The following is a 12,835-nucleotide window of genomic DNA, read 5'->3' as shown; positions in this document are numbered from 1 at the left end:
AAAATATTTTATTTATTCGTTTTAGCACACTTAAGAACCGGCCATTAATGGCTGTAAAACTGGCTGTGACTCGAAACCGGCTCCGCGTACCTTCGCTCAATCCACACCGATCCAAAACAATCTCATGACATCCAACGCAAACGCAGCGACCGAGCTGCTCGTCGAAGTTCTGGCAGTTTAGGATCTCTTTTGTGCTGGCCACTGATTTCACTGTTCCCGATCACTTGCTGTGTGACACGTGCTCATTCGGCTGGAATATATTATGGCTATCCATGTAGAACTGCTGCATTGGGTCTTCTAGTTTTTCTTCTGGTCTGCTCGCCCTCTTTAATCACTGCAGTTCGACAGCTCTCTGTGCCGGAAACATTTCCTCTGGTAAGTCGTCACGCATGCTTATTTTCGCGTTTCGCGTTACTAAATTGTTTGTGCTTTGACACACCTGCTTGGAAGTCGTTTAGTATTCCAAATGTTTCGGGGAGCAATGCGTTGTTTTAGGCAGATTCAGCAGAGAGGAGCTCGATCGAGGACGTGTTTACGATTGAAGTCAGGTCATTCTTTTACGCAGTGCGTTCCATTTTCCGGCGCAGCGCATGTATTATATGTGAGATGGTTGCTTCTCAGTGTTTGCCTAATTCCAATTAAATGTGCTTCGGTGGAGACGTTTGTGGATGCTTGGAACTGATTGCGTGGCGTCTAGACCGTCGTAATTAGGGCGACTCTATACCAGTGCTAGATGAGGATGCGGCTCGACTGCCGTTTTTATTTTCTTTTTGTTTGTTTTTTTACAGTTTATACCTGTTTTTGTTTGGTCGTTCTGCCGTTACTTGCAGACAGCGTGGGGTCACTAGTGCAGGCGATTTGCCCGATCGCACAAAAAAACTTAATTGATCGAGTGTGAACTAAATTTGGGTAGCGAAATAAACAGGGCTACTACACATGTTCCGCATGTCAAACAGCAAAATGTGAGAAGAATAGAATGCACGGATGCCGGAAAGAAGTGATTGTAATATCTATCAGTGGACCTTTAAGAATGCGTGAGCATCTCGTCCCTGTCCCTCGCGAACTTAACGCTCGTCCCGATGCGCACGCCTTAAATTCCATAACCCGGTGTTTCTCGCGGTCACCACGATTGTACACCGTGCCAACCGTGCCTTGCGTTCTGTCTGACTGGTCACGTTTACCAGCGGCATTGGGTGCCTGACCAAGAGTAAACGTAAGCTAGCACTAGCTGGTTTATGATGAACTCCTTAATCGCAATTATTAATTTATGATTAAAAGCTTAATCGTAAATGTTTAGCTGTTTCCAGCTGAGCCCAGTTAAGAATTTAACCCCAAACTAGCTGGAACCAGCTAGTGCCAGCTCACATTTGCAATTATTTTTGTTTCCCACTACTATCGGCATTTCACGCCGTCATTCTCATTCCTACCTCTTTTCCCGCTCTGCAACGGCCACACAGTCCATTTTATAATGCGTGCGAGCAGTGACAAGAGTGCAACGGTCACAACGGCAGATGCAGGGGTCGAGCCACGCTTCAGCTCGACGTCTCCATAGCAACGTTGGCAGTGATGTGAAGACAGCACCACTGCAGCCACGCGCTCTGTCTTTTACTACGGCTTTTCTCTCGCTCTGTTGACAAATCAACTTCGAAAATTTTTGCCAGCATGCCTCATCTAATGCTCCCGCAATTAAACCGGGAAATCATATGTTGCTTGCTGCAGGCGCACAGGAGCTGCGTGCGGCCATGACGCAGCGGCGGCTTCCGAGCACGGCCACGGCTGCTCGAGACGTCAAGACTGGTCCGGCCACCGTGGCCGACAAGCAGCTGATGGGCGAAGAGCACTGCAGCCTGCAGGTGGCCTTTGAGGAATTGCAGTGCCACCTGAGGCAGTCCCGGGACGAAATCGCCCGCTTGGAACGAGTCAAGGCCAAACTTCGCGCTGAAGTGGATGCCAAGAATATCAGCCTGGGCTACCTGCAGCAGAAGCTGGACAAGCGTAGCCGAGAAGCTGAGGAGTTGAGGCTAAAGGTGGGAGGGGCGTTTGTTGTTTCGGCATGGAAGTTCCATCGTAAGGAAGAGTTGAGACAGTTTGCTTCATTTCAGTTCGTGTTTTTGCGGTGCAACACACAATATTGTGAAGGAGAGTTTGACATCCACCTCATACAGCCGTACAGCTACAAAGAAAGCTGTATATTTTTCTGGGAAAGCCCTATAGATAGCTGTAAGCCGAGAAAGCTGTATAGCTTTCCTTTCTAAAAAATCGCAGAAACTTACTCCACATTGGGGATTTCCCCTAAATCTGGTCGATTAACACACAATATTTTATGAGCTGCCAGTGTTTCATGTGACCTGTTCGTGGAGCCTTACTGTCAAAACTGGATATAACGAAACAATGGTTATAGCAAAGCAGTTACTATTTCCCACTACCATTTCTTTCCTTTCTTTTTTAATGGAGTCTGGGCATAGTAGCATGATCTTTTCTTCCGATAAACTTTGCTGTCATGAATCTGGACAGTGTAGCTAACATAGACCAAGACATTGTGGCACCAGGAATAAGCTCCCATGGTGCTCAGAATGCATTTGTGTATAAGTAATCATCTTTCTTTGCTACAGCATAGAATATATCCTAAACTAGCCCTTTATGTAAGGATGCAGTATGTTTTTACAGATGCAGTATGCTGCGATGTTGCATTGTTACAGCGGAGCTGCTCTGATGAGGGGTGTTCTTTTTTTTGTTTGTTTGTTTTTTCTGTTAAGTTTTTTCTTGGTATAGACATTCCAGAATTGCAAAAGTAATCTGGACTATTATTCTGCTGGACTGCAGTCGAATATGTGAATTTACTTTTATAGACTAATTTGCCCGGACTTCATTGTCTCAGGAGAAAAGCTTTTGTGTCTGAATGTCTGCACATCATATGCTCTTTGATCCAGCTTGAAGAGGAGAGCTCGAAGAATGCAGAGCTGAAGCAGCAGCTTGCAGAGGCCCAAAAATCACATGGTGGCAGCTTCCCCTCTTACCCGTGGCGAGGAGGCTCCGCAAAGCAGGCCTTTCGCTACCCCGTCGAAGTGGACTCTGAGGATGCTGGCCCCGAAGACCCCTCTGTGTGGTAATGCGTCGCCTTCTCCTGCTGTGGACAGTCCTCTGGCATGTGGGCCTGCAATGCTGACATTGTGTTTCAGCCGAGCCAACTTGCAAGGGGCTGCTACGAGCATGCGTGGTCGCCCTTAGTCCTGGCTTGCTTACTTTCGCTTTAAACAGAAAAGCATTGAGAATCCGGTCAGTCTTTTTTAAAATTCTTCATTGCTATGATAAAATAAAATTTCTGGGACAAGGGAGCCAATACAGTTGAGCCTGTTATCACAACGGACTATCGTGCCAAGAGACAAGGAGTGAACTGGAAAAATGCTCAGTTGGCTGTTATTTACGTAAAAAAGTTGACCCGAAGTCACAAAAGGTGTGTTGCTATTTCAGCATAGCTAGGGGTGATTTTGGCTTTGTTTAAATTGAGTGCCACTTGTCACTATTGTGTTGTGATGTTGCAGCAGATGCTACGCACGGTTCCTGCCTGGTGCATGCTTGTTGGTAAACTCCTTTACAAGCACACAAAGCGCCTGGCCAACACTGACCATTTCCCTCCACTGCCCCCTGCACTTGTTATGAACTCCTTTACAAATATGCTGCCAGCACACTGTAATCATGTGGTTTGTGCATGCCGAGCTAGTGAGCTGCTTGGTGATCTGCCGAGCATGGGAGGTGAACACTTTCCTTGTGAAAAGCCACAGGTCCGCAAGGCAAAGGCAGTTAATGCTGTACAGTTTTGCCAACTGTCTTCGGCGCAATGAAAATGAGAGCAGCAATTATGACAAGTTACATGTAGCTTCTTGGCCAATCCCCTACATTGACAAATACAATGGCGGCAATAATGATGATAGCTTTAGCTGCTTACTGCCCACGTGTTGGCCAATCCTCCATCATTGGTGACGGTGACAGTGATAATTTTTTATGCACCAACAAAGCAAGCAAGCTATACCGTGTCCTCCTGAGATAGCGTGGCATAAATAGTTGCATTGCAGCAGCAACGGCTTGCAGCAAAATAGGCTAACAGGCCGCGAGTCTTATTAGACAGTTATCCACCTAGGCCTTTTGCGCCCTGCTTTCTTTTCATTTTGGATTGCTAAAGGCACCACTCAGTTCGACAGGGGCCAGGGTTCTAAAGGCAACAGCCAGCTGTCAGTGTTCATCCTGTCTACATATCGCCTCTTGTGCTGTAGTATGTGCTCTATGCCATACCAATTAGTCTCAAAGTCCACATCAACTAGTCAATACTGCTCGTGCCTTTTAATAAACTCGATGCTGCCTTGTTTCAAAACTTAAATGTGCTTTGTGCTTTTGCTGTAGCAGGACTGCATAGATTTGGCATCCTCCGAATGCATCGGTAACACGTGCTCTGGTCAGTGCACGTGACTAGCCTGTATGTTTCTTCCCTGGGGTACTTCCAGCATGTTATGTCATATTAAATGAGCTACACGCTTAAACTTCGCTGATGAATGCTTAATTTTTTCTGTAAGCAACATCCACTTTTGTCTGCACCAGAGGAAATCCTATTTATCTGTGCGCGCTTGAGGAGTAATTAATTTGGTGGTGTTAATTTATAACGAAACCGGCTTTGAGATTAAGATTTCCCCACTCAAGTTGTGTGAGTTGAGACTGCAAAACTAGAAGCAAAAATGAATTCAGCATGAGCGAATGCGGGATTGCAAACTATTAGAATTCGTACCAGCGAATCAAACATTTAGAGGGCAGTCAGTGAGTCCCAGCTCCCCATAGGCATGCGCTGCTGAGGCCATGTTCTTCACTGGAGAAGCATGTGCCTGCCCCTTTTCTGGCATGGCTGTGCATCATGATCTAGTAAAAAGGCTACAAACTCACCTCGTCAACCACTGTAGTCTGCAACATAAAGTGCAAGAAACTGGCTTGTATTCTAACATGTCCAAACAGAATGGAGGAGAACGGGTACAGTCAAACCTCGTTATAACGAAGTAGCATCGGGACAGAAAATTAGTTCGTTATAACCAATATTCGTTATAACAGTAGAGGTGAAAATTGGCTATAAAAAGTCGACAACCTATGTCGCGCAAAAATACTTGATACAAGAATGCATTTTTTGGAGCTTCGGACCCACTAACAAAGGTCACCCTTACCTTTCTCCTTGTTGCATTTTGAGTTCAATGAACCGGAACATGATTACGTGAAATTACAACAGAACAGAGTTCACTTAACAAAACAGGGCTGCGTCCTTATTTATTTGATGAAGGATGCGATCTTTGTCTGATGGATACTCACAGCACTGAGCAGAATGAAGTTTTTCACAGTGTTCATGAACAAAAGGGCCTTTATACTTCTGCAGTTTAGGACTACAGGGTTTTTTACCAATTAGCTTCTCAGCCTCCTGGTCAAATATTTCTTCGTTATATTCGATTTCGCGCGGCCCTCACAGTTTCAGTTTCGCTATAAAAGAATAAGTGTCATTGAAATAAAGTGTGACCAACCAAAGTCTGTATTTAGTTCGCTATAGCTGATGATTCGCTATACAGTCAAACTCCGCTACAACGAAATTCGCGGGGATCGCGAAAAATTTCGTTGTAGCGAGAATTTCGTTGTCGCGGAAAATCAGTAAATAAAGAAAACAGGGCAGGCGTCTAACTGGCGTCGTGAAATCTCCCACCTACCTTTTCGCCCCAATGTTGCCAACTTGCTTGGAGCTCGCTCCGCCAAAAATAGCACCCTTTTTATAGCACGGAGTTTATATCCTAATTTGCGGTCACAACGCGTCTCGCGGCGCTTAGACCAGCGTTGTAATATGCGCGTTGTACTCGTGGAGATCCGCGCAAAAGCAGGCGTCAAGAAATCACAGCGCGGAGTTTATATTTTAATTTGCGGTCAGGATATGCACGACACTCTCGGAGCATTTTATTTCCAAAACTTGAAAAAATCGCTGATTTTTGACTGTTTGCGCTTTCGCACGAGCAACGGGAGAATGCGCTGCTCACAGTCTGCGAGGAGCTGCATGGCGACATCATCGTTATGGGCGCCAAGGAAACTACGTAAAACGTCCAAGGAGTCCATGACCTGCGACGCGGTCACTGACGTCGGGACCGTCGGAACACCATGCCCGACTTCTTCGTCGTCGGATGAATCGGCGGCGGCGGCGGAGGCGGCGCGAGCACTCTTGAGGATCTCGGCATCACTCAGCTCCTCGTAGACGATCACGTCCGCGTCGGCATTTACGTAGTCGCTCAATGCTACGTTCTCAGGAACAATGCCGGCTTCCTCGAGAGCTGCCCATGCTTCGGCCGTTTCCTCCTCCACCGCCGCCGCCGCCGCCGCTTTTGAGCGCCGTCGGCGCCGGTAATCCGGACATCGAGAAGCGGCAGCTTCTCGATGTCCGGATGTTCGGAGAAAATGTTGCTACTAATAATTTACATTGTTAGAATTTATGAAAATTAGTTAGAGTGGTTCAGTCCGTTGCAGATCGAGTGACTTGTGTCCCGGGAAAATTTCGTTGAACCGGGAGAACAATAAAAAAAGTGGTTCGTTGTGGAGAGAGTTTTAATACATTGGGGCCTATGGGATGCGGGCGGGGAATCGAAAAACCTTCGTTGAAGCGGGAATTTCGTTGTAGCGGAGTTCGTTGTAGCGGAGTTTGACTGTATCAGTTCGTTATAACGAGGTTCAACTGTATAAGGTAGACATATTGTGTTTGCGCAACCTTGGCACCCCATTCCCTCCCTTCCTGTGCTGTTGTTTCAGGACCCTGGACGGCATGTCGCAGCTGCTGATGGCTCGAATGCAGCGGGAGATGAAGACCTTCGAACAACTTGGCCGTGAAGTGATCGAGGACCTTCCGGCCGGCGACCGTGCGGCGTTCCCCCCTGCCGAGGCCGGCGCCCAGGGGGACCACCCCCAGAAGCACCCCCAGGATGGCAGCGTGCAGGCAGGCATGCGGCTCATCGCTGCACTGGGCGCCCAGCTCGGCACGGCCAGGGAGCGGCTGCTGGGACAGAGAGCGGCTTTGCTGGCCACTTTGGCCAGGCTCAGTGGTGAGTGGCGGGGGCTGTGCCAACCACGGTCACGCTGGAGGGGGGGGGGGGGGGGGGGGCAACTGCAATCGTGCCAGATCATAGCTGCCTGCTAGGATCACACCTATGAACATAGACCGTAGAGCAATGCGAAACTTGCATGCGATAGTTGGGGAACCTGGAGATTCAGCTGTTGGCATCGGGCCTTCAGGATACCATCCAGTGCTCGGCGACTCAGCCAGTTGATGGTCCCGTGCTGATAGTGTGACTGGATTGGTAGATGGTAGGCAACAACGATGTTGGAATACTGAATAGTCGAAATACATATTGCCACCTTTTCGTTGAATCCGGCTTTGAGGCCAGCTCAGTTGCTGGGTGGTTCAGAGATTGGCAGCTATTGAGTTAACTTGTGACCTTGGTGAGCTGTTTGGTGAATTACTTAGCTATAGTTGCTCAACAATGAGTGCAACAGATGTACACAAAATAAGAACTACCCAACGGACACCAACACGGGCATAGTGTGGGCAGTTACCTGCTCCACGCACACAAAGTTGCTGATTCAACAAGAGTGAAGCAGCCTCGTCCTCAGCGGCCGCGGCCTCGTCCTGCGACCTCGTGCTCAGCAGCACAACGCCTTAGCCACTGAGCCACCGCGGCGGGTGGCTCGTTCGTGTCATCTGCCGGGTCGCGCAGGACCATTCGTAACAGCTGAAATTTTTCTCATGGCAAAACAGTCGAACACGGATATATCGAACTCCAAGGGGATCGCGAAATAGTTCAATATATGAAAAATTCGATATAAAAAATATGGGCTCTGAGACCTCACCTATGGTGGACGATCACTTACTGATCGTCGCATTCAAGAATGACAACTAATTGCGCACTCACGGCGCAACAGGATGCTTTATTTCCGTGAAAAAAAAATCGCTGATCTTGGCCTGCTTCTTCGTCCTGGAAATGAAATGAAGGCTGCACAACTAGAAAATTCCAGCAGTACGCTGCGCCTTCGCACACCATGCACAACACGCACGCAAAAGAAGAACAGCGCGCACGTACCACAAGAACTTTGAAAGTAGCAATTCCAAGGCTCTCTGAACGGGCTCCAACAAAGCGCTCGCGATGGTCGTCTTCGAGAGAAACAGTGATCTCCGAAAGGTGCGGGACAACTCGCCAAACAGCAGCAACAGCAGCAAAATGCAAAAGAAGGAGGAGGCCGCCAGCGCCTTCGTTGCCTCTTCCCTTTCCCGAGACGACATCGGGGGAAGACAGATTTAGAGAGAGAGAAAGAAAAACTCTTTTTCGGCAAGCCGGGGAACGTATGCAGCCGAAAAAAAAAAGGGACGTGCGCAGTCGGGGCATCCCTACCTCGCACTGTCACATTTTCCGAGCGTTCGGGCTTGTGTGCCTAGAGAGATTTAGCATACCGGGCTCAGTCCGCTAACGCTACGGCGGCCGGTAGCGGGGTCCGACTGGGCAAGCGCAAATTCGTTCCGGTAGGGGGGATTAGTTACGGGAGCCAGTCTTCGCCATGCCCGCGCATTCCTCCACATCCTGCTCAACCTCAATCGGGGGTGCAGCGACCGCCGAAGAGCACCTTCCAGCTCGCGCGGTGTTCGATATACCCAATGTCGGGAAAAATACGGTTCGATATAAACGTACGAATTCCTATACTTTTACGCAGAATTTTCAAGGGGATAATTTATGAGTTCGATATAGACAATAATTCGATATACCCGTGTTCGATATATCCGTGTTCGACTGTAATGCAATTTCGCAAGGACTTCTCAGAGATTCGTATCATGCCGAAATTCATATCACCTACTGTAGCTGCTTTGCTTTGCAACCGGCGTCTGAATCTCTCATTAAAGCTACTGTACAATCCAACACAGCTCCCCAGTTTTATTTGTCACCAATGCACAGCAGAGGGTCTAAACTAGATCATTACGGTCTCGCTTGCGCGTCCCAGGTGAGCAGCCCAAGAGGCAAGAAGAGCGCAAGAATCGGCCGTCCTTCACTGGACCCCGGCCGTCGGACGAGAGCTTTCGAGTCTACTTCACCCAGCAGCTTTCGGCGGGCAGCCCCAACGCGGATGCCAGCCCAGGGACGCTCCCGGAAGAGGAACTGGAAAGGGTGTGCCCAATCTGCGAGGTTCTCTTTCCACGACGCATCTCGCAGGACGACTTCGAAGGCCACGTTCTGGAACACCTCTCGGGTCACGCAATGGTGTTTGAGCAAGCGCAGTAGGGCGTCACAGGGTTTATTCACACGTTGATGTGACTCCTATTCCCACTCTCCACAGTGTTTCCAGTTGTGTGTACATACGTTCCCATTAGCGCTACCGTTTGTTGTGTGCACAGTGGCTTTGCGACACCGGTGAGGTTGTTGGAAAGCTGTCCGGTTAAACTGCCTGGCGGTTTCCGCATGGCTGCTGAAAAATGAATTTGTACAGATGTGTGGTTCAGAGAGCTGTGCACAGGCACCATGCATGGGGGTTGGGTGAAGGTGCGGTTTGGTTTAGATAGAGCAGGTCGAAAAATCGAACTCGGAAGGGGGGAGGAAGTGCTCATTTGCGATTTCCCACCTGTAAGAAAGGAAAAGAAAGGAATTCCTTGTACATAGCCTCCTTCACTTCCTTTCTCTGATTGCATTTATAAGGGAAACGTGGTAGCAGCAGTTTAAAATAATTTTGTCGTTTGGCCTGGTGCCAACCAAAGCTACAGTGGGATTACTGGGTCTTTGGGAAAGGAAAATTTTGTTTTTTATGTAGTGTGGCCCTGCATACCTTCATTTTTGTTGGCGCACAGTTATTGACATCCGTCACTCCGGTGATGGTGAGATAGTGAGATTGTTGCATGCATGTCATTCCTGGGTAATACAGGGCGAACTTGAGGCATAGTGTTAGTGCAGCACATTGGCTAGTGACTGCTTCAGTACTCCTGTTAGAAAGTAAGCAGAAGCATCACAAAAACTTGCATGTTTATAATTACCGGTATGGTGTGTTTATTTACACGGCATTGGAGGTAAACACTGCTTTTTGAAACTTACCTTACACTGTATGAAAGCAAGGTCTGTCTTTTATTTTATCCTTTTTTTTTTTGTTTTGCACAATTACGAACTGCCAAGTTTAATGCCTGCTTCATGAAATAAGTAACGTCAATTTCTTTAGAAGGTGCTGTGTGGAAATTAGGCGTTGTTCCTGCAAACACAACCGTACTCCGACCCTCCCAATTAGGTGCACAGTAGTTGCGTATATCTTCCAAATATGAGGAGTGGTCTCCAAATTTTCTCCCTCCCCCGAACACGTCACACTGCCAGTGAAAGCAGGTGCCACTATAGAGATCTTACAAGTTCCGTTTGTGCAGTAGCAGATCCTATAGCTCAGTGCTTGTTGAACAGGGATACAAACATAGCAGTTACTTTCTACCAAAGAAGATTACAGCCCTTCCCATTTGTTCACTGCTTGTGTGTGGCCGACTTTAGTATTGGAAAGGCTGTCCCTGCGGAATTTGTATGCAAGGTCTGAAATTGTTGGCCGTGGCAGGTACTCGTTGCGGGACTTGCATTTCTGTAAGCTGACAGATGCGTGCAACTGATTGTGCTTGCGTGGATGCAGTGTCATCTTCGCGACAAATGGTGTCTATAGTTAACACGTATAATGACCAGCTGTAGCTGTCGATAGGTCTACTGCCAGCTCTCCGCAAAGTTGGGTTTTTTCTTTCCACACAAACAACGAACAGTAGGGTGCACTTCCCAAATTGTACTTTTTTTTTCCCTTTCTCCTTTTTTTGATGAATATATGCTGAGAAGCAGGGTTTTTGGGGCAGAATTTACCAGCTTGCATTTGCCCGAGCTGAAACACACTGATACGCACATGTATGCACATTGAGGTTGTTAACTGTGTCGTCTAATAACAGTTAGCTAGCTGCTTTTGATGCTAAAATAAGCGTTTATACTTTTCAGTGGCTAGATATTCTGGCGCGAAAGCTTGCCTGTGGTGCGTGCAGGTAGCCTTACTTAATCATATCGTTAGTCGAGCATTGTGTGTATTTTCTGAAAAGTTGTTGCACAAACCTAAATTAACACAAGGTCTGGGCCTGCTAATGAAATAATGGGGCTATGCCATATTGGTGCGGTTTATCTATTACTTACGTGAACCAGCATGAATGAACGAGTGCTGGCACCGTTGTTTCTTGCTTGGTTGTCATAGTGCAGTGTCACCCCATCATTGAATTATTGCGCATTGTATGCCACCACTGTTGCATTGAGATTTTCTGCTTTGCATCTGTTTCACTGTCTTCATATTCTAAGTGAACCTTTATCTAGTTCAAGATAGAAGTAACCATATCTTGAACTTTTTCACACCGTCATCATCAAATCATTTTCTTTTTAATTAATTTTTTGGACGATGGTAAAATTTTGATGGCTGTGTTCTGTGACATCTGACAGCTTAACTTCTGTTATGCAAAGGAACATTATTCGTTCCTCATTGCGGAAACATCTGCTTCACAATGAAATTTTCCCGCAGAACTGTAAGCGGTGTCGTTCTTTTGATAGGGACCTCATTTTCACTGCCATGAGTAACAATTGATGTGGCCATTCCTGTTCACCAGTGCAATATACCGTTCCCACATGTGTTGCCTAACTGCGGCGTTGTAGCAACACCACCGTATTTTGACACTGAAGCAAACAGTGTGCTCATGTTTTCTTTAAGGTAAAAAAATGACAGATGCATGGACTGGAACCTAGAAGGTACCCACATCAGCCTTGTGTGCACCTTCAACAATAAAGCTCCTATTATAAACTGTTTGCCTGATGCCTTACGTGATCCACAGATGACCTAAAGGAAGATCACGGAAGCTTATCCTTTCTGCTCTGGTTATTCCGTAAATTGTTCAGCACAATCTGCTTCACTGGTGCATTTGTGACCAAATGAAGCATCAAATAGTGAAAGTTTTCCTCGCGCATTTACCTTTTTCACTGCTTACATTCAGCATTTTTATGTCTATGTAGAATGGTGCTGCTTAAAGGGGCCATGAAGACAAAATGCAAGTTTGGTTCATTCAAAAGATTGCCTCGTCAGAATCATGCTGACACCACTTTTAACGTAAACTTCGCCCAAATAAGCTGTATAATTAGGAATAAAGGGAGTGGCCATGCGACCCTCCAGCTCATTTCCCGCAACAGAACCTATGATGTCATACCAGCCAGCTCTGCGATTGGCAGAGGCTAGAAAAGGCAAACGCAAATTAGGCAAAACTTATAAGCTTGCCGAACGAGCGATTTGCGCTTAAACTTAGGGGACATTCTTTTTACAGCAGTAAGAATGGTGGGACAAACAGTGCAAGTTGCGAAAGCACAAGTAAACATAGAAGTACCGATGCGTCCTGCTGTTGGTACTGCGCGCACTATGCTTCATTTAGATGCACAGCACTGTGGGGCTTTGGGGTTGTCTCGGACGACACTGGCCGATTGATTCAAGCGACAGTGTCTTACGTGACCTTATTTGTCGAGCAAGCGCCATGTTTCACGAAACAATTATTTTCCCAATGAACAAAAACAAGCCAGGTTTAAAAACGGTCACAAACAAACCAAATGCAGAAAACGGCTTGCCGCAATGTGGTGGCACCATCTAGGTTGACTAACAGTAAACAAGTCTCCACTCCACACCAAGTTTAGCTGAAAGACCTGTTCTTATGATGTCATTGCAGACGTCGTTCGAACACACATTTTGGCGCGAGAATCAAAATTTTAGCTTA

General features: G+C 47.1%; 1 protein-coding gene across 1 annotated transcript; it reads left to right on the top strand.

Annotated features, from left to right (window-relative positions):
* Positions 1–110: 110 nt before the first annotated feature.
* On the top strand, positions 111–11,885 carry LOC144178477 (uncharacterized). The gene is made up of 5 exons (XM_077706362.1): positions 111–375; positions 1,720–2,027; positions 2,931–3,106; positions 6,811–7,100; positions 9,046–11,885. The coding sequence occupies exons 2-5, from the start codon at positions 1,743–1,745 to the stop codon at positions 9,321–9,323; spliced, it is 1,029 nt and encodes a 342-aa protein (XP_077562488.1). The 5' UTR covers positions 111–375; positions 1,720–1,742; the 3' UTR covers positions 9,324–11,885.
* The last annotated feature ends 950 nt before the right edge of the window (positions 11,886–12,835 follow it).

This window comes from Haemaphysalis longicornis, unplaced genomic scaffold, assembly GCF_048455015.1.
Source record: "Haemaphysalis longicornis isolate Haplotype H1 unplaced genomic scaffold, Haemaphysalis longicornis Haplotype H1 scaffold_4, whole genome shotgun sequence".
NCBI lineage: Eukaryota > Metazoa > Arthropoda > Arachnida > Ixodida > Ixodidae > Haemaphysalis > Haemaphysalis longicornis.
This window is presented reverse-complemented; position numbering and strand designations above follow the sequence as displayed.